Here is a 22,187-nt window from a genome sequence, read left to right on the forward strand (position 1 = left end):
TACCCTTGAAGAGCTTTTTCTCCAAACCAGTCACCTTTTCCTAAAGTGCGGAGAAATATAGGATCTTCACCCGGTGTATCTTCTCTTGTTACATTCACCTGTCAAAAAGAAGTATTTGTTTTCTCAAACCTTTATCACATGAAAGACAAAGGGAAATTGACTGATAGAAGGTAGAATTTACTGACAATGAAGATAGAGTGGTTGTCAGAACCTCAGAGATTAACTATATTCTGTAAGCTTACAAACCACCATAAGTTAAATGCCACTGTACACAAGAAGTTTAATAACCCTCCTCACTGTAATCCTAGCATGTAATGCAATGTACAGCTAAAGGTTAGCTTCATATCAGAGATACACCTTCTATAGAGCAAGGAAAAACATTTGCCTAGGGGAAAAAATGGCTAGATAAACTTTTACCCCCAGGTTCTAATTTGCTATAAAATTATTCATTTCAGTTGCATCAGGAAGGATTTTTCCACCTTTTATCATGAATTTGTCATTTTGTAAAAAAAAAAAAAAAATCATATATATATATATATATATATATATATATATATATATATATCATCCTCTGGATTGAAAATTTCTTGTTTGTTATATATGCTATATATGCGATCAATGTGGATATAAAGCTGGCGTCACCATGTCAAGCGAATTATAGAATGTATTATTGTTCAATAGAATTTAATATCAATAGAGCTCCAACCACACATTTAAATGTGTAACTGCATTTTCACAAAAACGCTGTGCCCAAAATGTGCACCGGCTGCCATGATTCCCCACTTTGCAGTGCATTATTAATACTGTATATACTATCTTCTATGATTGTTTTGGACCTGTTTCCCGAACCTCCATATAATTTAGATTTTTGTTTTATGTCCCTGCACCTTATTCCAGCGCAGGGACTGTTGTCTAGTTGTTAATCCACTGTCTAGGGAGGATATTCAAATAGGCAGGGAGAGTGGTTCTGGGTGAGAGCAGGATTGCACTTCTCTGTCGCAACATAACAATGGGAATGCAAATGCAGCAAACAAAACTATGTCTATTATTTATGATGTGGGCTTAGGTAATTTATTAATGTGACATTTTATAGGATGTGTAGAGCATGGGATTTAACACTATTTCCCTCTGTAATGATAGTTTTCATTTAAAAAAAAAGTATTCAACTTTCATGTACTAATCTGCTGTGTGATTAGTTTTCTTACATCATTGTTTGAATGTTTATAGCTCTTATCCTAGCAGACATTTCAGATTTATTACCTTCGTAGCACATGTTCCTTCATTAGTTTCTAATGATTTTGAGATTTAATTGCTTCTTCGGTTTACTGTTTTTGGTAATGGTTCAAAGAAAGCAAAAATGTTACTCCAGTATCTCAGAAGAGAAGATTTGATTATCTGTTCAGGACTGCAAAAATATAAACCCTTAATGATAACACTACGAAATGTCTTTGTTGTAATATCATTAATAATAATAATAATAATAATAATAATAATAATAATACAATGTCAATAATATACGCGAAACATTACTTTTAATAAAGAGTAAACTAAAAATGGAATCCACACAGTTAAAACATCAGTGGTCACAAGACCATCATGAGTTATATTGGCAAAGTTTTTTTTACAGTACACATTTTCATTCACCTGTATCTTATTCTACCTCAGATTCCATCCATTTGCCCACATGTCATGCTAGCAGCGTTAATTAAATGTAATAAACTGAAGCCATAAAGCGCTTGGAGGGAATATTTGATTGGCATTGCATTCCCTAAGTAGCCTATTATGATTTCAAATGGAGCGTAGACTTCAAGATGTAAAGAGAACTTACCATCCCTTTGCTGATGATGAAGAAAGTGTCCCCTCGAGCACCCTGTCTGATAATGTAGTCTCCACATTCATAGTGAGTCTACAAAAAATAGAGCAGAAAGGATTATGTTATTATCATCTGCCTTGTAGTTAGGCCGTTTCACACAGTATACCTCAGGGACGCATTACTTGCATGTGTCAAGGAATCCACTGATCCACAAATACAATAAGCTTACGGTGAGTAAACTGCCATACAAGTGTCTACAATATAGATTTTAATAGCCCCGAACCTCTTTACATTCTGTCTACATTTATCATGACTTGTCCCTATTCTGCTTCTACTCCAACACAAAGCAGACCGATTAACTTGTGCCTGTTATTGGAAAGGGTGAGAAGCTATCCATCTGTTATACTGGGACCAGTCCCAACTATTGTACATATTTATGATATGACCAACAGAAGATAATACATGTATAATTACAGTTGGGCAGTTCATTTCCTACAATTTATTTGCAGTGTTTTAGTATAGTAGATTGCTCATTATCAATTGAAACAGAGTAGTCACAAACCAAATTCTGGTAAATTCTAGGACAAGCCGAGTCCAGCTGAGACATGGCAGTGGATAACATTTCTCACAATAGTCTTTATGTAAAAGAAATAATAATAATAATGTTGTTGCTATTATTATTAGTGTTGAGCCCGAATATTCGTAATGCACATTTGTATCGTGAATATCGGCACTTCGCGATTTCACGAATATTTAGAATATAGTGCTATATATTCGTAATGACGAATAATCATTTTTTTTATACACATGCAAATTTTTATGCAAAAAAAGTGAACAAACATAGCCAATATGCAAATTTTTCGAACATAGGACGAATAATCATCAATATATTCACGAAATATTGTGAATTAGAATATGGCCCCTGCCGCTCATCACTAATTATTACTATTATTATTTATTTATTTTGTGAAAATTATACATTTTGTACAAATCAATAGAAGATAAGAAACTTTGTAATTTACTATATACTGTTTGATTACAGAAAATGTCTACATTTTTCCGATTCCTCTTTTCTAATACTCCTTTACTGATAACTCAATCTGAATTCATGGATACAATCTGTATACATGAGGTACAGAAGAGACAGCTTTTCCCCTTCACTGAGAGAACTGCATACAACTCTAATAAGTGTTCTATTGTACCAACCTTACTGGATTCACAACACTGCTTATTACTGCTGTGTAATGTCCTTTTTATTGCTTCTGTGTATGTTTGTGGCAGTTAAACAACTAGCAAAATATGTGTACACCATCACTGTGGTAACGACACAGTAACTGATGCTGCTGTATCTCATGAAATAGTTCAATCATCAGTAATTGATGCATCCACACATACAGGGATCTGGTTGGGGTCCTGGGTGTAGATCACACTTTGATTGCCATTTCTAAGGAAAACCCTTAACAAATATATAAATATGTCCATACTAAATAGATCCCTAATGTACTAGTCTTTGTGTTAGAAAACAGAAAGCCACATATGTCCTTCCCCTTCTATAAGCTCATTCAGTCATTCACGTGTGCTGCAAACAGTCATTTCTCCCCAGCCTGGATCTTGGAAAGGAAAAACTTGTTTCATGACTTATTCTCACGATTGGTCATCGGTATCAGATGGATGGGCTGCCGACACCTGGAATTTCTTCAGTTTGATTAAAGGGTGTGTCTTTTTAAAAACTTCTGACAAGTTATAGCAACATGTCAGAGGTTTTAATCAGTGGGGGTCCAGCTGAGACCCTATCTGACCTCTAAAATGAACAACAGCAGCACTTTCATTATTGAGTGACGAATAAGCGGATTTACCTCTATTATTAATAGTCTATATAGAGTATAATCTCTATATAGTTATATTATAGTCTCTATATACACATAGTACAAAGGGTACATGCACAGACAATATCAGACATTATGTAGTAAGTAACTAATTAAAGTTCACACAATAGGGATGAAGGCCCTGCTCACAGTAAGTTGTACTTGAAAACAGTGTTTTGCACTATACTCATTACTATAAATATTTTTAGTTTATAGGTTTTATCATTGTTAAGACAATTTCATGCACAATAGGAATTCGTTGTAACAATACATTTTGTACTGCAAGAAACATTATTGCTATTAAATGAGAATTTTAAGTGTGTCACATTGTAGCCGCTTTCCTTTAACAGCAATTTTCCCAAGGGCCTAAAGCAGCCTCTCTATCAAATCATACAATATTATTTTCTGTAACGTGCATTGATTGTGCTGGCAAATCTGTTTGTTTTTTAATGCTACTAAAAAATGTAATAACATCTATTAACCTTTTCCAGTCAGGGGGATAACACCCCGTGCCAGGAATTCCTACCTATTAATTTTAGCCATAACAGAATAAGGAAAGCAGTGCAAGTATATTCTACCTGTATGTTTCTAACTATATTATTTTATGTTATTTTATATTTATTGCTTCTATTGACCAAGTGTTATTGGTGGGGGAAAGAATTCGATCTGTTTACCTTCTTTTGTAAAGCAATTGTTATGGTGTTTAGTAGCATTGCTAGAATCAATTGTGATATCTAATTTAATTTTTAAAAGCACCTTTGCTTGAATTGTATTGGCGTACATAGTGGTAGAACTTTAGCAAATATTAAAATGGGGCCCAGATTAGGTTGCTAATTTTTGCAACCTGCTGAAAAAGTATATTTCTTAAATGTTGAAAATGAGATTAGACTGTTTAAAGGGGTACTCCACCCCTAAACATAGGGGATGAGATGTCTGATTGTGGAAGTCTGACCGCTAGAACCCCTGTGATCCAGTCATCCAGTGCTTGAAGTGAACTCAGCTTAGTGCCAGACTACGGGCTACCATTGCTGTCACACCCCCTTCAATCATGTTTATGGGAGGAGGCCTGATGGCTATGTACTAGCTGTTACACCCCTTTCTAAAGACATGAATGGAGGGGGGGGTGGCATTACGTTACAAACATGGAAGCTCCAAGCTTCCGTGTTCAGAATGCCAAGGTGCCGGCCTGGATAACCCCCCCCCCCGCGATCAGAAATCTTTTCCCCCAAGGCTTTGTTAACACAATTGAGTATTATAATTTACTAAAAATCATTAAAATTGCATACACTTTGCATCCTTTTTTTCAAATATCTGTATGTTTTAAGTTTATGGGAAAGTGGTTAACCGAGCACAAAGGGGGTCATTTACAAAAACTTGTGCTAAGGAAAATTGGTGCAGTTGCCCATAGCAATCAAATCTGCGGATATTTTAAGAATGGTTCCAATTACTAACTTGTACCATGTCTAACTTTCGGGTTTACTATTTGTTGGCTTTTACCATATACTACTAGACTATCTTTGTATAAACAATTAGAAAATAGATTTAACAACATTGCTTCAAGTTCTTCGAGTAGCTTTGTGAATGCACAATATATTCTTACACTGATCCATATATGTAGTAAGTGATGCTGTCTATACCCAGTCTATAGTAAACATTAGTCAACATATTAAAATATACAGTGTGATAGGTGAATTGTTATGAAGTAGATATTTACAACTGCATTGTTTATTGTTTTGTCTCCTTTAGCATCAGCACATGTCAGTCTGTTGTGATAGTCTACTGATGGCCATGACTTTAAAGTCCATTAGTCTGGCAAAGAGGTCAGATATCTGGAGCAGACAAAGCCTTAGGGACCACAAGCAAATATTTAAAGATGTTCCCACTAATAATGAGCAGACTTTAGGACTGCTATACCTGGGAAGCAACAGGATAATTTTTACTGAGTGTCAAGTTGATGAGACAAGACCTATTTGAATTTATGTAGCATATGCGGCATCAAATCTGACATCCTAAGGGAACCAAGCGCATTTCCTATCAACTATGTCCAATATCTTTTTAAAGATGTTCAGTAAACCGTGATGAAGAAAATTTGACTGTCAGCTAAAAATAAATGATAGATTATGCAATGTTACATTGTGAGAGTTCTGAGTAACATCAGTTGCAGTATTCATATTGCAGTATAGTAGTATATGATGCCCAACCCTTCATATTGCAGTATAGTAGTATGTGATGCCCAACCCTTCTATATGAAGGAAAAAAAGGGAAAAAAAAGTTTATGAATCCTTAAAGTGTATCTGTCATTTGCAAAAACTTTTTATATATGTATATGTTTAATATACATTGGTTAAAAATGTGTGTATTTTTGGGAGGAGAAATTCTGTCCCTGCAGCTAATGCCTTTGTGCCTCTGTGCGGAGACCACCAACAGTAAGTGAGAGCAAGACAAGCAGGGCTCTGTGCAAGCTCCTGGCTTGTCAATCATCCTGCCGTGTGAGCCTGGAGCATGTCACAGAGCCTCACTGCACAGAACCCTGCATGTCCTCAGTGTACAGAGCCCTGCCTGCCCTTAAAGTACAGAGCCCTGCTTGTTTTCACTGCACAGAGCCCTGCGTGTCCACAGTGTACAGAGCCCTGCTTGTCCTCAGTGTACAGAGCCCTGCTTGTCCTAAGTGTACAGAGCTCTGCTTGTCCTCAGTGTACAGAGCCCTGCTTGTCCTCAGTGTACAGAGCCCTGCTTGTCCTCAGTGTATAGAGCCCTGCTTGTCCTCAGTGCACAGAGCCCTGCTTGTCCTCAGTGCACAGAGCCCTGCTTGTCCTTTGTATACAGAGCCCTGCTTGTCCTCAGTGTACAGAGCCCTGCTTGTCCTCAGTGTACAGAACCCTGCTTGTCCTCAGTGCACAGAGACCTGCTTGTCCTCAGTGTACAGAGCCTTGCTTTTTTTTCAGTCTAGAGAGCCCAGCTTGTCCTCACTGTACAGAGTCCTGCTTGTCCTCAGTGTACAGAGCCCTGCTTGTCCTCAGTTTACAGAGCCCTGCTTGTCCTCATTGTACAGAATCCTGCTTGTCCTCAGTGTACAGAGCCCTGCTTGTCCTGTGTACAGAGCCCTGCTTATCCTCAGTGTACAGAGATCTGTTTGTCTTCAGTGTAGAGAGCCCTGCTTGTCCTCAAATATGCACATGATACTGTATGTGTGAAGAGACATATTTACCTTTAAAAAAGCTCTGGATGTAAGCAAAAGAAATAAAAATACTAAATACGTGTATGCCTATCCCTTAAAGGGATACTCCACTGGAAAACCTTTTTTTTTCTCTTATAAATCAACTGGTGCCAGAAAGGTAAACACATTTTTAAATTACTTCTGTTAAAAAAATCTTAATCCTTCCCGTATCAGCTTCTATATGCTCCAGAGGAAGTTATTTTCTTTTTGGTTTAAATGATTTTTATTGGTTATTGAGAAAATTTTTAGAACAAGGAATGTTGGCCAAAGAAAACAAAACACGGCCAAAAGAACATTACAAAACAATGTATCATATTCGTATATAATTTGAATCTAACAAACACTCAGTAGTATTATAGGTTAGTCTATCTAAAAAATTGAATAAAAAATTTATAACGATATTGTATAGTCATATCCGTTTAAATTATATGAATTCATTTGAGTAAAAGAATTAAAGTTGCATATAATCATAATCACTAAGTATTATATAATCATACTTATGATGCGTCAGCAATTGGTTTATTATTGAGTCTGGATCTTAGTTTCTTTTTGAATTTCCTTTCTGTCTGACCACAGTGCTCTCCAAGCCCATTTTCACCTTAAGGACCAGGGTGTTTTTTTTTTTGCACATCTGACCACTGTCACTGGGATGCTTTCACTTTTCATTCTGATACCAAGAAAATTTTTTGGTGACATATTCTACTTTATGTTAGTGGTGAATTTTTTTCGATACTTGCATCATTTCTTGGTGAAAAATTCCAAAATTTGATGAAAAACGGAAATTTTGCATTTTTATAACTTTGAAGCTCTCTGCTTGTAGGAAAAATAGACATTCCAAATAAATTACATATTGATTCACATATACAATATGTCTACTTTATGTGTGCATCATAAAGTTGACATATTTTTACTTTTGGAAGACATCAGAGCGCTTCAAAGTTCAGCAGCAATTTTCCAATTTCACACAACATTTTCAAAATCGAAATTTTTCAGGGACCAGTTCAGTTTTGAAGTGGATTTGAAGGGCCTTCATATTAGAAATACCCCACAAATGACCCCATTATAAAAACTGCACCCATCAAAATATTCAAAATGACATTTAGTAAATGTGTTTACCCTTTAGGTGTTTCACAGGAATAGCAGCAAAGTGAAGGAGAAAATACAAAGTCTTAATTTTTTACACTCGCATGTTCTTATAGGCACAGTTTTTGAATTTTTACAAGGGGTAATTGGGAGAAAAAGCCCCCCAAAATTTGTAACCCAATTTCTCTCGAGTAAGGAAATACTTCATATGTGTATGTCAAGTGTTTGGCGGGCTCAGAAGGGAAGGAGCAACAATGGGATCTTGGAGAGTGAATTTTTCTGAAATGGTTTTTGGGGGGCATGTTGCATAACTACATCTCCCAGCATGCATGCCGAGACAGCTGTTTGCTGTTTGGGCATGCTGGAATTTGCAGTTTGGAACATCTGGAGGGCTACAGTTTAGAGACCACTGCACAGTGATCTCCAAACTGTAGCCCTCCAGATGTTGCAAAAGTACAAATACCAGCAGGCCTAAACAGCAAACAGCTGTCTGGGTATGCTGGAAGTTGTAGTTTTGCAAGATCTAGAGGGCCACAGTTTAGAGACCACTGCACAGTGATCTCCAAACTGTGACCTTCCAGCTGTTGCAAAACTACAAATCCCAGCATGCCCAAACAGCAAACAGCTGTCTGGGCATTCTAGGAGTTGTAGTTTTGCAACATCTGGAGGGCTACAGTTTAGAGACCACTGTACAGTGGTCTCCAAACTGTAGCCCTGCAGATGTTGCTAGGCAACTCACCGGCTTCTTTAGGATCCAGGGAGCCGCATCGCCATCCTCTGCTTCCACCGATCGCTGCCTCCGATTGTCGCCCGCTGACGCCGCAGATGGGTAGGTGGACTTCGGCACCATTCTCCGTCAGTTTCCCCATTCTGCCCTGCCTACTGTGGGTGGGCAAAAAGGGGGAACCAAATGTTAATCCCCCCGCCCCCGATCTGCTATTGGTCGTCACTTCTGAACGACCAATAGCAGGGATAGGAGGGGTGGCACCCCTGCCACCTCACTCCTATCACTTCAGGGGTATCGTGGTTGTCTTGGACAACTCCAATCCCACTTATTTTCCAGGACATCGGAGACCCATATGACCCAGAATCGCCGCAGATCGCCGGTGTGAATTCACCGGCGATTTGCGGTGATCGCCGACATGGGGGGGAGGGGGGCTCCTCAGGACGTCCCTGGGCATTTGAACTGCACCGGCCGGAAGAAGTGCTGATTGCATGAAACATACTGGTTTGTAGCCTCGGAGCTTCCCGTTAAGATCCCGGACATCCAAGGCGGTCTTTTTTCACTGAATGCTGTTCAGAGATTGAAACATTACACAACATAAAACATATTGCTACATGTGTAAAATGGGAGAAGATGCTATTTAGGCTTTAAAACCAATGCTATTAGGCTATAAATAAAGCAAGGCTGGAATCAGACATTTTGGTTATATACAGCTTCCACAGAACACTTTCATAACATCTTAGTATTCTTACTATTTATATGAAAATAAATGCTATCAATGTAGATACATAAAGAACACCGGGCTGGTTAAACTCAAAGGCATATTGACTACTCTTCTCAGCTTTGGCAGTACCACAGGGGATGAAGTAAACACAAATTGTAAAATCTTCAGCTTACAAAACAAGCAATAAAAAATTGTTAATGGAGATAATATAATCCCGCACAGAAAGAAGCAATGTGATATTTTATCATGTAGATTTGAAAAGCATTTAGTATTCCCATAAATAAGCACTGTTACTTCTCACTGGGTTACAATTCCCCAGTCTAGCACGCTGCTCCCATTTTAATTTGCACATTTATAGTGCTTGGTTACATTAATTTTTTCAATGACAAATCCCTTTACATACAATAAACCTTCCATATGCTTTATCTGTGTTCTCAGACCATTACGTTTAAGAGGGAATATCTGAGTCACAGACGTGTTTATCGGTGCAGCAAGTAATTTAGGGTAAATCTAGATAACATAGTCAGTAAGCAAACAGCAGCACTAGATGATTTCTAAAACATTACCCAAATAGACCTGATCATGAGATTAATTTAAGAAAGGGTAACTGAAAGCCCCATTTGTCAGGACTCACATACACATCAGGGCAGTGTGCATGGATATATCCATTGGTGCATAATGCCATACTACAAGAACAAACAGTATGGCCATGATTGTATGGATGCCATGTTTAGTCTAGGGCAGTGTTTTTCAGTCTCAATATCCAACATGTCAGGAAATGCAGTGGGCAAGGACTAGAAATATGACAGATATATTATATAAAAATCAGTTGCGTTAAATAGGTTGCATGAGAGCTCACATCAGTGTCTGCATTTTTTTCAGGAACATTGCCCCATTGACCACAGACAGTACTGCCGTTTTGCCAAATACAAGTGGGAGAGATAAAGATTAAACAATAGCGTAAAGTCTTATAGTGATGCTTAGTTTTGGACTCTCTTTAAATCTAGTACTAGATCTTGTACAATCTTAGTATTAAAGGAATCTTCTAGGCCTCAAGATACGTGACACACACCTGTCCTCACTCCTGTGGCAGGTCCATTCTCTGTGCGGCACTGTCAGAAATATTGCTCTGTCACCCCAGGCTGCTGGTCCCAGCTGGAACCAGCGTTTCATGTCTTCAGGCAGTAGTCTATTTAAAGGGGTACTCCAGTGGAAAACAATTTTTTTTTTTCAAATTAACTGGTGCCAGAAAATTAAACAGATTTCTAAATTACTTCTATTTAAAAATCTTAATCTTTCCAGTATTTATAAGCTGCTGTATACTACAGAGGAAGTTTAGTAGTTTTTTCTGTTTGACCACAGTGCTCTCTGCTTACAACTATGTCCATGTCAGGAACTGTCCAGAGCAGGAGAGGTTTATTATGGGGATGTGCTCCTACTCTGGACAGTTCCTGACACAGACAGAGGTGCAGCAGGGAGCGACATGCTTATTCAGTCCAGGTTTATTCTCCGTTTATATTATACCCAAGTTAGGCTGTATTGTCTTGGTGTTTCCCCTGCAGATGTCTGTTTTCGTTATAGGAATGATAGAGGGTCCTTTATGCATACGGTGTGGAGTTGTCCTTGTGTGGTTCCCTTTTGGAGGGCAGTGAAGAGATTTTTGGCTGACCACCTAGAATTTCCCCTTGTTTTTAACCCTGCGGTTTGTCTGCTGGGGATGAGTGGGGCTCCCAAAGACGGCTTCTTATCTGCTTCCTTTTGTCTTGTGCCCGCAAGTTTGTGATTATGGCTTGGAAGGATACTTCTCCTCCTCCTCCTATAACCTGCTGGTTTAATCTGGTTAATATGTATGTCCCACTTTATGAAACCCTATATATTAGTTGCAAGTGCCCCAAGAAGTTTGACAAGGTCTGGATGCCCTGGTTGATTCTGGAAGAGTCTGTGGTCCCTTCAGAGCATGTAGGTTCTCCTCAATAAACAGAGAAGTCTATCACATTTTGTGAGTAGAAAGGAGGGTGTTCCAGTATGTGTGCATGTTGTGTGTTTGTGTCCTTGTATGTTGTTGGGTTGTTCTGCTCCTGGAGCTTCATATCAGATTGTTGACCTGATATCAGATTGTTGACCCTGATTTCCACATGGACTCACTCCTTGATGCTACATAGTTTGTACTGTATATTTTTCTGTGCTTCTTGTGGACTTATACCCTGTGTACATCAGGCACTCTTTCAAAGGCAAGGGAATAGGAAAGTGTCTGTTAATTACACAAGGAACACTATATTAAAATTTTTATTTGGTGACAGGTACTCTTTAAACATTAGCTCCCCTTATTATGACTGGAAACTGCTGCTATCCTGCCTAGAGCCATTTACTTGCATGGAGCATTCATGGAAACAGAGAAGAAATATGCAAGCACACTTTTTGGTAAAAAAGTAATTACAGTTTATAATTCATTGCTCTAAACAATGCCTATTTTTAGATTAGACACACAGTGAGCTATCCTACAATCCTACTGGTTGACAGCTATCTTTGCACAGTAACCCTGTCAATCACTGAGTAGGACTGTGAACTTGGCTTCTAAACCTGGAATGAACAGGAATTTCATCCATAATATGGGGGTTATGCTAAATCTTTTCCCACAATATTTATTATCATTGTGCTCAGCTCTTTAAATCAATATTTAACACCTTAAAGTGTACCTGTCATCAAACCATATTTTATAAACTATCCCAGATCATATTCCCTAACTAGTCCTAACACCCCTCCTACCGTTAAAAAATAATTTCTGAGCTTTAAAAAGCTGTCTATCATACCTTTCACCTTATTCACATTGTGTGAGCTCCCGGCAGGAGAAAGTGGGTGCTCCCCAGGAGGCGCAACATCACTGAAGGCTGCGAGAGCTGTGCCTCACCATGCTCTGCAAACACTTCCTGAGTTTGGTCTCCTGCCAGGCCAGAAGGAGACCAAACTAACTGTTTGACTTGTGGGAGGTGTGATGACTGTGTGGTTGCAGTATAGAGGCATGGAAACAGTACTTTTCAAATCAAAGTTCAGTGTTTCATTCACATTCGTCACACAGCAAACAGTCTTTAAATGCAGAATCAAAGAAAACGTAACAAAAGTCCACCTTTAATCCTTAGGTGTTTGTTCACACCTAAGTCCATGCCATGCGGCATCAAGCATGTCTTTTCCAGGCTTCCAGGCAGACTTCACCAGCTTCCAACCTTGGAGCAAACACAGGGAAGACCTCCACATTCAGCTCTCTCTGGCAGTGTGAGCTGAAACTAGCAAATTCCCCTCAGCTGGTGAAACAGGTTGCCTTTAAGGACAACATAAGGCAACCTGGATTGTGGGGAATGACCCCCCACCCAGCACTTGGCCATTCCCAGTAAGAGCCGTCCCAGATTGGCCTTCCAGCCATACTACGGCCACAATGTCAGACTGCATCGCAGCACAGACACTCAATAATACCGGCTCTTACTTCACCAAAGCCAGGAGCCATGGTGACACATAACGCCCATCCACTACCATGTCTTTCACCTTCTCACACAGGGAACAGAACAGAGCCACCTAGTGTCTGTTTTTTTTTTTTATTACATTATAAATTTTAACAGCAAGTTAATAGCAAAGTGTCTTATAATTACATAAGGAACAATATATTAAAAGGTTAGTTTGGTGATAGGGACTCTTTAACCCCTTAAGGACCCAGCCATTTTACACCTCAGGACCCGGCCTTTTTTTGCACATCTGACCACTGTCACTTTAAACATTAATAACTCTGGAATGCTTTTAGTTATCATTCTGATTCCGAGATTGTTTTTTCGTGACATATTCTACTTTAACATAGTGGTAAAATTTTGTGGTAACTTGCATCCTTTCTTGGTGAAAAATCCCCAAATTTTATGAAAAATTTGAAAATTTAGCATTTTTCTAACTTTGAAGCTCTCTGCTTGTAAGGAAAATGGATATTCCAAATAATTTATTTTTTTATTCACATATACAATATGTCTACTTTATGTTTGCATCATAAAATTGACGTGTTTTTACTTTTGGAAGACACCAGAGGGCTTCAAAGTTCAGCAGCAATTTTCCAATTTTTCACAAAATTTCCAAACTCACAATTTTTCATGGACCAGTTCAGGTTTGAAGTGGATTTGAAGGGTCTTCATTTTAGAAATACCCCACAAATGACCCCATTATAAAAACTGCACCCCCCAAAGTATTCAAAATGACATTCAGTCCGCGTTTTAACCCTTTAGGTGTTTCACAGGAATAGCAGCAAAGTGAAGGAGAAAATTCACAATCTCCATTTTTTACACTCGCATGTTCTTGTAGACCCAATTTTTGAATTTTTACAAGGGGAAAAAGGAGAAAATGTATACTTATATTTGTAGCCCAATTTCTCTCGAGTAAGCACATACCTCATATGTCTATGTAAAGTGTTCGGCGGGCGCAGTAGAGGGCTCAGAAGCGAAGGAGCGACAAGGGGATTTTGGAGAGTACGTTTTTTTTAAATGGTTTTTGGGGGGCATGTTGCATTTAGGAAGCCCCTATGGTGCCAGAACAGCAAAAATCCCCCACATGGCATACCATTTTGGAAACTAGACCCCTTGAGGTACGTAACAAGGAATAAAGTGAGCCGTAATACCCCACAGGTGTTTCACGACTTTTGCATATGTAAAAAAATAAAAATAAAATTTCACTAAAATGTGTGTTTCCCCCCAAATTTCACATTTTTGCAAGGGTTAATAGCAGAAAATACCCCCCAAACATTGTAACCCCATCTCTTCTGAGTATGAAGGTACCCCATAAGTTGACCTGAGGTGTACTATGGGTGAACTACAATGCTCAGAAGAGAAGGAGTCATATTTGGCTTTTTGAGAGCAAATTTTGCTCGGGGGCATGTCGCATTTAGGAAGCCCCTATGGTGCCAGGACAGCAAAAAAAAAACACATGTCATACCATTTTGGAAACTAGACCCTTCGGGGAACGTAACAAGAAATAAAGTGAGCCTTAATACCCCACAGGGGTTTCACGACTTTTGCATACGTAAAAAAAAAAAAAAAAAAAAATCACTAAAAGGTGTGTTTCCCCCCCAAATTTCACATTTTTGCAAGGGTTAATAGCAGAAAATAACCCCCAAAATTTGTAACCACATCTCTTCTGAGTATGGAGGTACCCCAAAAGTTGACCTGAAGTGCACTACGGGCGAACTACAATGCTCAGAAGAGAAGGAGTCATATTTGGCTTTTTGAGAGCAAATTTTGCTCGGGGGGCATATCGCATTTAGGAAGCCCATATGGTGCCAGGACAGCAAAATAACCCCCACATGGCATACCATTTTGGAAACTAGACCCCTTGAGGAACGTAAGAAGGCGTAAAGTGAGCATTTACGCTGGTGTCTGTCATATCTTTGGAACAGTGGGCTGTACAACATTTTTGGTGTCTTCCAAAGATCTGTCAGACACCAGTGGGGTGTAAATTCTCACTGCACCCCTCATTACATTCCGTGAGGGGTGTAGTTTCCGAAAAGGGGTCACATGCGGGGTTTTGTTTTTTTTGCGTTTGTCAAAACCGCTGTAACAATCAGCCACCCCTGTGCAAATCACCTCAAATGTACATGGCGCACTCTCCCTTCTGAGCTTTGTTGTGCGCCCCCAGAGCACTTTGCGCCCACATATGGGGTATCTCCGTACTCGGGAGAAATTGCGTTACAATTTTTTTTCCCCTTTACCTCTTGTCAAAATGAAAAAGTATAGGGCAACACCAGCATGTTAGTGTAAAAAGTTTATTTTTTTTACACTAACATGCTGGTGTAGACCCCAACTTCACCTTTTCATAAGGGGTGAAAGGAGAAAAAGACCCCCAAGATTTGTTAGTCAATTTCTCCCGAGTACGGTGATACCCCATATGTGACCCTAAACTGTTGCCTTGAAATACGACAGGGCTCCAAAGTGAGAGCGCCCTGCGCATTTGAGGCCTGAATTAGGGATTTGCATAGGGGTGGACATAGGGGTATTCTACGCCAGTGATTCCCAAACAGGGTGCCTCCAGCTGTTGCAAAACTCCCAGCATGCCTGGACAGTCAACGGCTGTCCGGCAATACTGGGAGTTGTTGTTTTGCAACAGCTGGAGGCTCCATTTTGGAAAGAGTGGCGTACCAGGCGTTTTTCATTTTTATTGGGGAGGGGGGCTGTGTAGGGGTAAGTGTGTATGTAGTGTTTTTTACTTTTTATTTTATTATGTGGTAGTGTAGTGTAGTGTTTTTAGGGTACAGTCGCACGGGCGGGGGGGTTACAGCGAGTTTGAGCTGCCGCGCAAAATTTGCTGCATTGCAAACTTGCAGCCCGATACTCACTGTAAGCCGCCTGCCCATGTGAATGTACCCTGTACATTCACAGGGGGGACCTTCAGCTGTTGCAAAACTACTACTCCCAGCATGCCTGAGAATGTTTGGGAGTTGTGTTTTTGCAACAGCTGGAGGCACACGGGTTGGGAAACACTGAGTTAGGAAACAATGTTTCCCAACCAGTGTGCCTCCAGCTGTTGCAAAACCACAACTCCCAAACATTCTCAGGCATGCTGGGAGTAGTAGTTCGGCAACATCTTTAGAGCCAGATGTTGCCGAACTACAACTCCCAGCATGCTTGGAGTTGTAGTTTTGCAACATCTGGAGGACTACAGTTTGCAGACCACTAATACAGTGGTTCCCAATCTGGGCCCTTCCAGACGTTGCAAAACTACAACCCCCAGTATGCCAAAACTGTCCAGGCATGCTGGGAGTTGTAGTTCTGCAACATCTGAAGGGCCAGATGTTACAGCACTACAACTCCCAGCATGCCTGGACAGTAAGGGCATGCTGAGGATGTGTAGTTTTGCAACATCTGGAAGGGCACAGTGGTCTCCAAACTGTGGACCTCCAGATGTTGCAAAACTGCAACTCCCAGCATGCCCAGACGCCAAGGGCTGTCTGGGCATGCTGGGAGTTGTAGTTTACAGGGTCCTATTACAGCAATGCATGTCGCTTTACGGCGACGTGCATTGCTGTAAAGGGCCCGACCGCGGCTGAAGATCTACTCACCTGTCGCCGCCGCCGCCGCCGTCTTCATCGTCTGGATCTGGGTCTTCAGGGACGAGGTAAGTACCGGGGCCGGTCCCCAGCACTCCCCCGTCCCCCGCCGCGTCCTCCGGTCTTCCTCCCGTCCTCTCCGGACTTTCAGAGGCCGGGCAGGACGGGAGGAAGTAACCGCCCCCCCTCCTGCGATTGGTCGGTTAACTAACCGACAGATCGCAGGGTATAGGTTCTCCTATACGTTAGCATGGTCCTGGCTGTCTGTGACAGCCGGGATCATGCGAAATTACCGGGCGGTCGGGTCCCAGAGACCCGATCAGCCCGGTATCGCCGCAGATCGCAAGGGCGATTTCCCTTGCGATTTGCGGCGATCGCCGACATGGGGGGCCTACATGGCCCCCCTCGGCGTTTGCCCTGGATGCCTTTTGAAGGATTTCAGCAGGCATCCAGTTCCTATCTCTGCCCGGCGAGCGGCAGAGACCGGAAAACGCCAGGACGTACGGGGACGTCCTGGGTCCTTAAGGCCCAGGGTGCGGGGACGTCCCCGTACGTCCTGGGTCCTTAAGAGGTTAAAGGGGTACTCCTGTGGAAACCTTTTTTTTTTTTTTTTTTTTTTTTAATCAACTGGTGCCATAAAGTTAAACAGGTTTGTAAATCACTTCTATTAAAAAATCTTAATCCTTCCAGTACTTTTTAGGGGCTTTATACTAAAGAGAAATCCAAAAAAGAAATGCATTTCTTCTGTGGTCATGACCACAGTGCTCTCTGCTGACCTCTGCTGTCCAGCATATGTTTGCTATGGGGATTTTCTCCTACTCTGGACAGTTCCTAAAATGGACAGCAGAGGTCAGCAGAGAGCACTGTGGTCATGACATCAGAGGAAATGCATTTCTTTTTTGGATTTCTCTTAAGTATAAAGCCCCTAAAAACTACTGGAAGGATTCAGATTTTTTAATAGAAGTAATTTACAAATCTGTTTAACTTTCTGGCACCAGTTGATTTGAAAAAAAAAAAAAGTTTTCCACGGGAGTACCCCATTAACAACGCAGGACGTATATTTACGTCCTGCGTCGGCTCCCGCGATATGAAGCGGGATCGCGCCGCGATCCCGCATCATATCGCGTCGGTCCCGGCGCTCATCAACGGCCGGGACCCGCGGCTAATACCACACATACGCCGATCGCGGCAATGTGCGGTATTAACCCTTTAGAAGACTGCTGCTTCTAAAGTGAAAGTGAAAGTGACACGGCTGCTCAGTCGGGCTGTTCGGGACTGCCGCGGTGAAATTGCGGCGTCCCGAACAGCTTGCAGGACACTGGGAGGGCCCTTACCTGCCTCCTCGGTGTCCGATCGGCGAATGACTGCTCCGTGCCTGAGATCCAGGCAGGAGCAGTCAAGCGCCGATAACACTGATCACAGGCGTGTTAATACACGCCTGTGATCTGTGTAAAAGATCAGTGTGTGCAGTGTTATAGGTCCCTATGGGACCTATAACACTGCAAAGAAAAAGTAAAAAAAAAGTGTTAATAAAGGTAATTTAACCCCTTCCCTAATAAAAGTTTGAATCACTCCCCTTTTCCCATAAAAAAAAATAAAACAGTGTAAAAAAAAAATGTAAAATAAACATATGTGGTATCGCCGCCTGCGTAAATGTCCGAACTATAAAAATATATAATTAATTAAACCGCACGATCAATGGCGTATGCGCAAAAAAAATCCAAAGTAAAAAAAACAGCATTTTTGGTCACTTTTTATACCATTAAAAAATGAATAAAAAGTGATCAAAAAGTCCGATCAAAACAAAAACATACCGATAAAAACTTCAGATCACGGTGCAAAAAATGAGTCCTCATACCAACCTGTATGTGGAAAAATAAAAAAGTTATAGGGGTCAGAAGATGACATTTTTAAACGTATAAATTTTCCTGCATGTAGTTATGATTTTTTACAGAAGTGCAACAAAATCAAACCTATATAAGTAGGGTATCATTTTAACCGTATGGACCTACAGAATAATGGTAAGGTGTAATTTTTACCGAAATATGCACTGCGTAGAAACGGAAGCCCCCAAAAGTTACAAAATTGCATTTTTTCTTCGATTTTGTCGCACAATGATTTTTTTTTCCGTTTCGTCGTGCATTTTTGGGTAAAATGACTAATGACACTGCAAAGTAGAATTGACAACGCAAAAAATAAGCCATAGTATGGATTTTTAGGTGGAAAATTGAAAGGGTTATGATTTTTAAAAGGTAAGGAGGAAAAAACAAAAGTGCAAAAACTGAAAAACCCTGAGTCCTTAAGGGGTTAATGACTGCCAGTATGCTTGACGGTATAAAGCGGGCTCATCTACTATATAAATGGCAACTACTGGGATCGGACTTATGATAAAATCTTCTTTCGTTATTGAGATCAGGCATTAAAATGAATCTATAGTCACACTTGTCACCAAAGAAATCACACCTGATGCATTTCAATGTCTTAGGAGTGATCAAAACGTGTTGGTTTGTTTTTGTATTTCTGTACTCACTGAATCTAAACTTGTTTCTATTGTGGCACATTCAGGCTAGGATGGATCCGAACTGGAACTGTATTGCAAAAGTACACAGAAGGATGAGCTTCTATAAGTTGCTATAGGATTACCATTCTGTAAATTTTTGGGCATGAACATACAAAAATCATACAGTACTTTACCAATTTGCATCTTACATCTAACCATGCCCACATATAGCACCTAGTACTTTTCCTTTAAAGATGGACACCCCAAAGAAGACAGCAGCTTCTGATAGCACTATTTCTAGAACTTTTCATGTGTTTTAATATGCACATCTGGAAGCTTTACTTTCCAGTGCATTTCTTAAAAGGCACATTATGCTCATATGTATCTTCAGATACTGATTGATCTCCACCTTACTGTATGAAGCATGTTCTACTGATTCTCCTGGGAAGCGACTGTGCAAAACAACAGGCATTTGCTCAGCATATGCCAAATCTCCTGTTTCCAATTTCAAGGTCTTCACAGAATTATTTTCCTGAAGAAGTGCACCTCGGGAAATGAAGTGAGGTACTTCAAGATAAAAGTTGGAATTGAAGTCATGTAAATGAAACGCTTTTAAAGTCATTCCACCTGAGCAGCACAGCAGGTAGAATTATCTCAGTACTTGAAGGCAAAATTATGAGTATTATATAAAAGTGACTTTCCCTCCCCTGAGAAAAAATACCAGAGGAGGGATGTGGAGAAACATAACAGAGGTCAAGTTACTTGCCAAAATGTATGCTTGTAGCCTACAGGCATTCAAAAAAAAAAAAATGAACACCCTGCATACATATGGATTTGTATAAACAGTGTCCAAGGCAAGAACAGAAATGATACAGTACTGGAGCTGTAACTGGTCAGATTTATAGAGCTCAGCCTCCCTTCTCTTACTTTCCATAGAATATTATAGGAATGGGACTTTACAAATTGTGTTAACTGTAACTGGATGACACATGCCACATAACACTTCTGCTGTTACTCACAAAAACTAGATATCCTCTTATTGCCTCTCAACTCTCAATGTTGTAAAAACCATTTTATTCTATAATGACTAGAGGTCTATGAAAAGAGATGGTCTCTGTTTCAGTTTGGCAACAATCAAGAGCAATGGTACCCGCCTGGTTAAAGAACCCCCTTAGTAAATTGTCATTATTGCCCAGTACAACCCAATCTACAGTTATTGAGATTCATTCAAATAGAATGCAGGGTTATGGTTTACTACAACCTGTTAATAGGAAATGGCCTTAGTTACAAAGATTTATAGCATTTGCTGAACCTACAGATAAAGAAAGCACAATAAATGGTGATTAATTTAATGCAATGCTATGTTTTTCAATGTCCTCATAAGGAAAGACTAAGGAAAGACTTATCTGTTTTTTTTTACTCATAATGTACTAGAATCTGTTAAAAGGAAATGGCCTTAGTTACCAGGATTTTTATAAATCACAGAACCTACAGATAAGAGTGTTATGGATATTGGTTTATGTGACTGCTTCTATGTTCTGCAATGTGTGTCTAAAGGAGAACATTTTGCCAGCCAGAATCTATCTCATCATTGGGTATAGTCCATGCAATACATTTTTTTAACCCCTTAATTTATCTTAAAATGTATCTTCTGAATCTGGGGCGGAGCCTGATGGCAGAGTGGAATGGTAGCATTAAAGCTTAGCTCTCCATAGCTGCAGCCCTGATCCATGATCATTGGCTACTACTTTACTCTAACAGGGGCACTATCAACAGGTACAAGCTTAAAGGGGTTATCCACCATAAGTTGATTTTGGTACGTACCTGACAGGCAGTAATGGACATGCTTAGGAAGGATCTGCGCTTGTCTTGGGGCTAAATGGCTATGTTGCGAGATTGCCATAATACTGTGGCTAGCTTTTTGTGAACTGGTATTTCCAGTTTGTGTTTTCTTTTTTTGCCTACAAATCCCATAATTCCATTTTCCTCCATCCCACACATCAGCCATCACACCCATTGAAACATTTATGAGCTGCATCCATTCAAAAGACCTACAGCTTGTTACGCCGAGCGCTCCGGGTCCCCGCTCCTCCCCGGAGCGCTCGCAGCATCCTCTCATTCGCAGCTCCCCGGTCAGACCTGCTGATTGGGTGCGCTGCAATATCTCTCCCAGCCGGGATGCGATTCGCGACGCGGGAGGCGCCCGCTCGCGATGCGCGTCCCGGCTCCCGTACCTGACCCGTTCCCGTCTGTCTTGTCCTGGCGCGCGGCCCCGCTCCTTAGGGCGCGCGTGCGCTGGGTCTCTGCAATTTAAAGGGCCACTGCGCCACTGATTGGCGCAGCAGGCCTAATCAGTGTTATCACCTGTGCACTCCCTACTTATTCCTCACTTCCCCTGCACTCCCTCGCCGGATCTTGTTGCCATTGTGCCAGTGAAAGCGTTCCCTTGTGTGCTCCTAGCCTGTGTTCCAGACCTCCTGCCGTTGCCCCTGACTACGATCCTTGCTGCCTGCCCTGACCTTCTGCTACGTCCGACCTTGCTCTTGTCTACTCCCTTGTACTGCGCCTATCTTCAGCAGTCAGAGAGGTTGAGCCGTTGCTGGTGGATACGACCTGGTTGCTACCGCCGCTGCAAGACCATCCCGCTTTGCGGCGGGCTCTGGTGAATACCAGTAGCAACTTAGAACCGGTCCACCAACACGGTCCACGCCAATCCCTCTCTGGCACAGAGGATCCACCTCCAGCCAGCCGAATCGTGACACAGCTGTTGCATTAGTTGCAGATTGATCTCTCTCCCACCAAGTGATCACTCCACCCATTGAAGCAGACAGGTTCCCTGTCATCAGCTGACTAGTGAGTCAGGTCTCGGCCGCATTGTAACCTAGGAAAAATCTGAGACAACAGTCATTTTGTATGCTGTGAAAATCACATACTAATTGTGAAAAAAACATCACACGCAGGTACAGACACTATTTTATGAACTACACTAACTTTACAGCCCCTGTAGCATAGTCAAATAAAAATATTTCCTGGAATACCCCTTTAAGGAAGCCCCAAACACTCCCTGAGCTAGTAGAGGACAGTCTGAGATGGATTAATACTTTCAAGAAGCTGGCGTACAGCCCTGTGTGCCAAGGCAAGGTGGAGCTGGTCCCACGAGTGAGCAGAATCAGGATGCAGATTTGGAGGTGGCTC

At 40.9% G+C, this 22,187-nt stretch overlaps 1 protein-coding gene across 4 annotated transcripts in view; it reads right to left on the reverse strand.

Moving 5' to 3' along the window:
* The window catches only part of PRKG1 (protein kinase cGMP-dependent 1), a 1,084,726-nt gene that overhangs the window by 148,078 nt on the left and 914,461 nt on the right, over positions 1-22,187 (reverse strand). For all 4 annotated transcript variants that reach the window (XM_056530020.1, XM_056530021.1, XM_056530018.1 and 1 more), the window contains exons 6-7: positions 1,829-1,906; positions 4-98 (exon numbers count right to left, since the gene is read on the reverse strand). In XM_056530020.1, the coding sequence (XP_056385995.1) occupies positions 4-98; positions 1,829-1,906 (173 nt within the window). The remainder of the gene's footprint in view (positions 1-3; positions 99-1,828; positions 1,907-22,187) is intronic.

This window comes from Hyla sarda, chromosome 7 (genome assembly GCF_029499605.1).
Source record: "Hyla sarda isolate aHylSar1 chromosome 7, aHylSar1.hap1, whole genome shotgun sequence".
Taxonomy (NCBI): Eukaryota; Metazoa; Chordata; class Amphibia; order Anura; family Hylidae; genus Hyla; species Hyla sarda.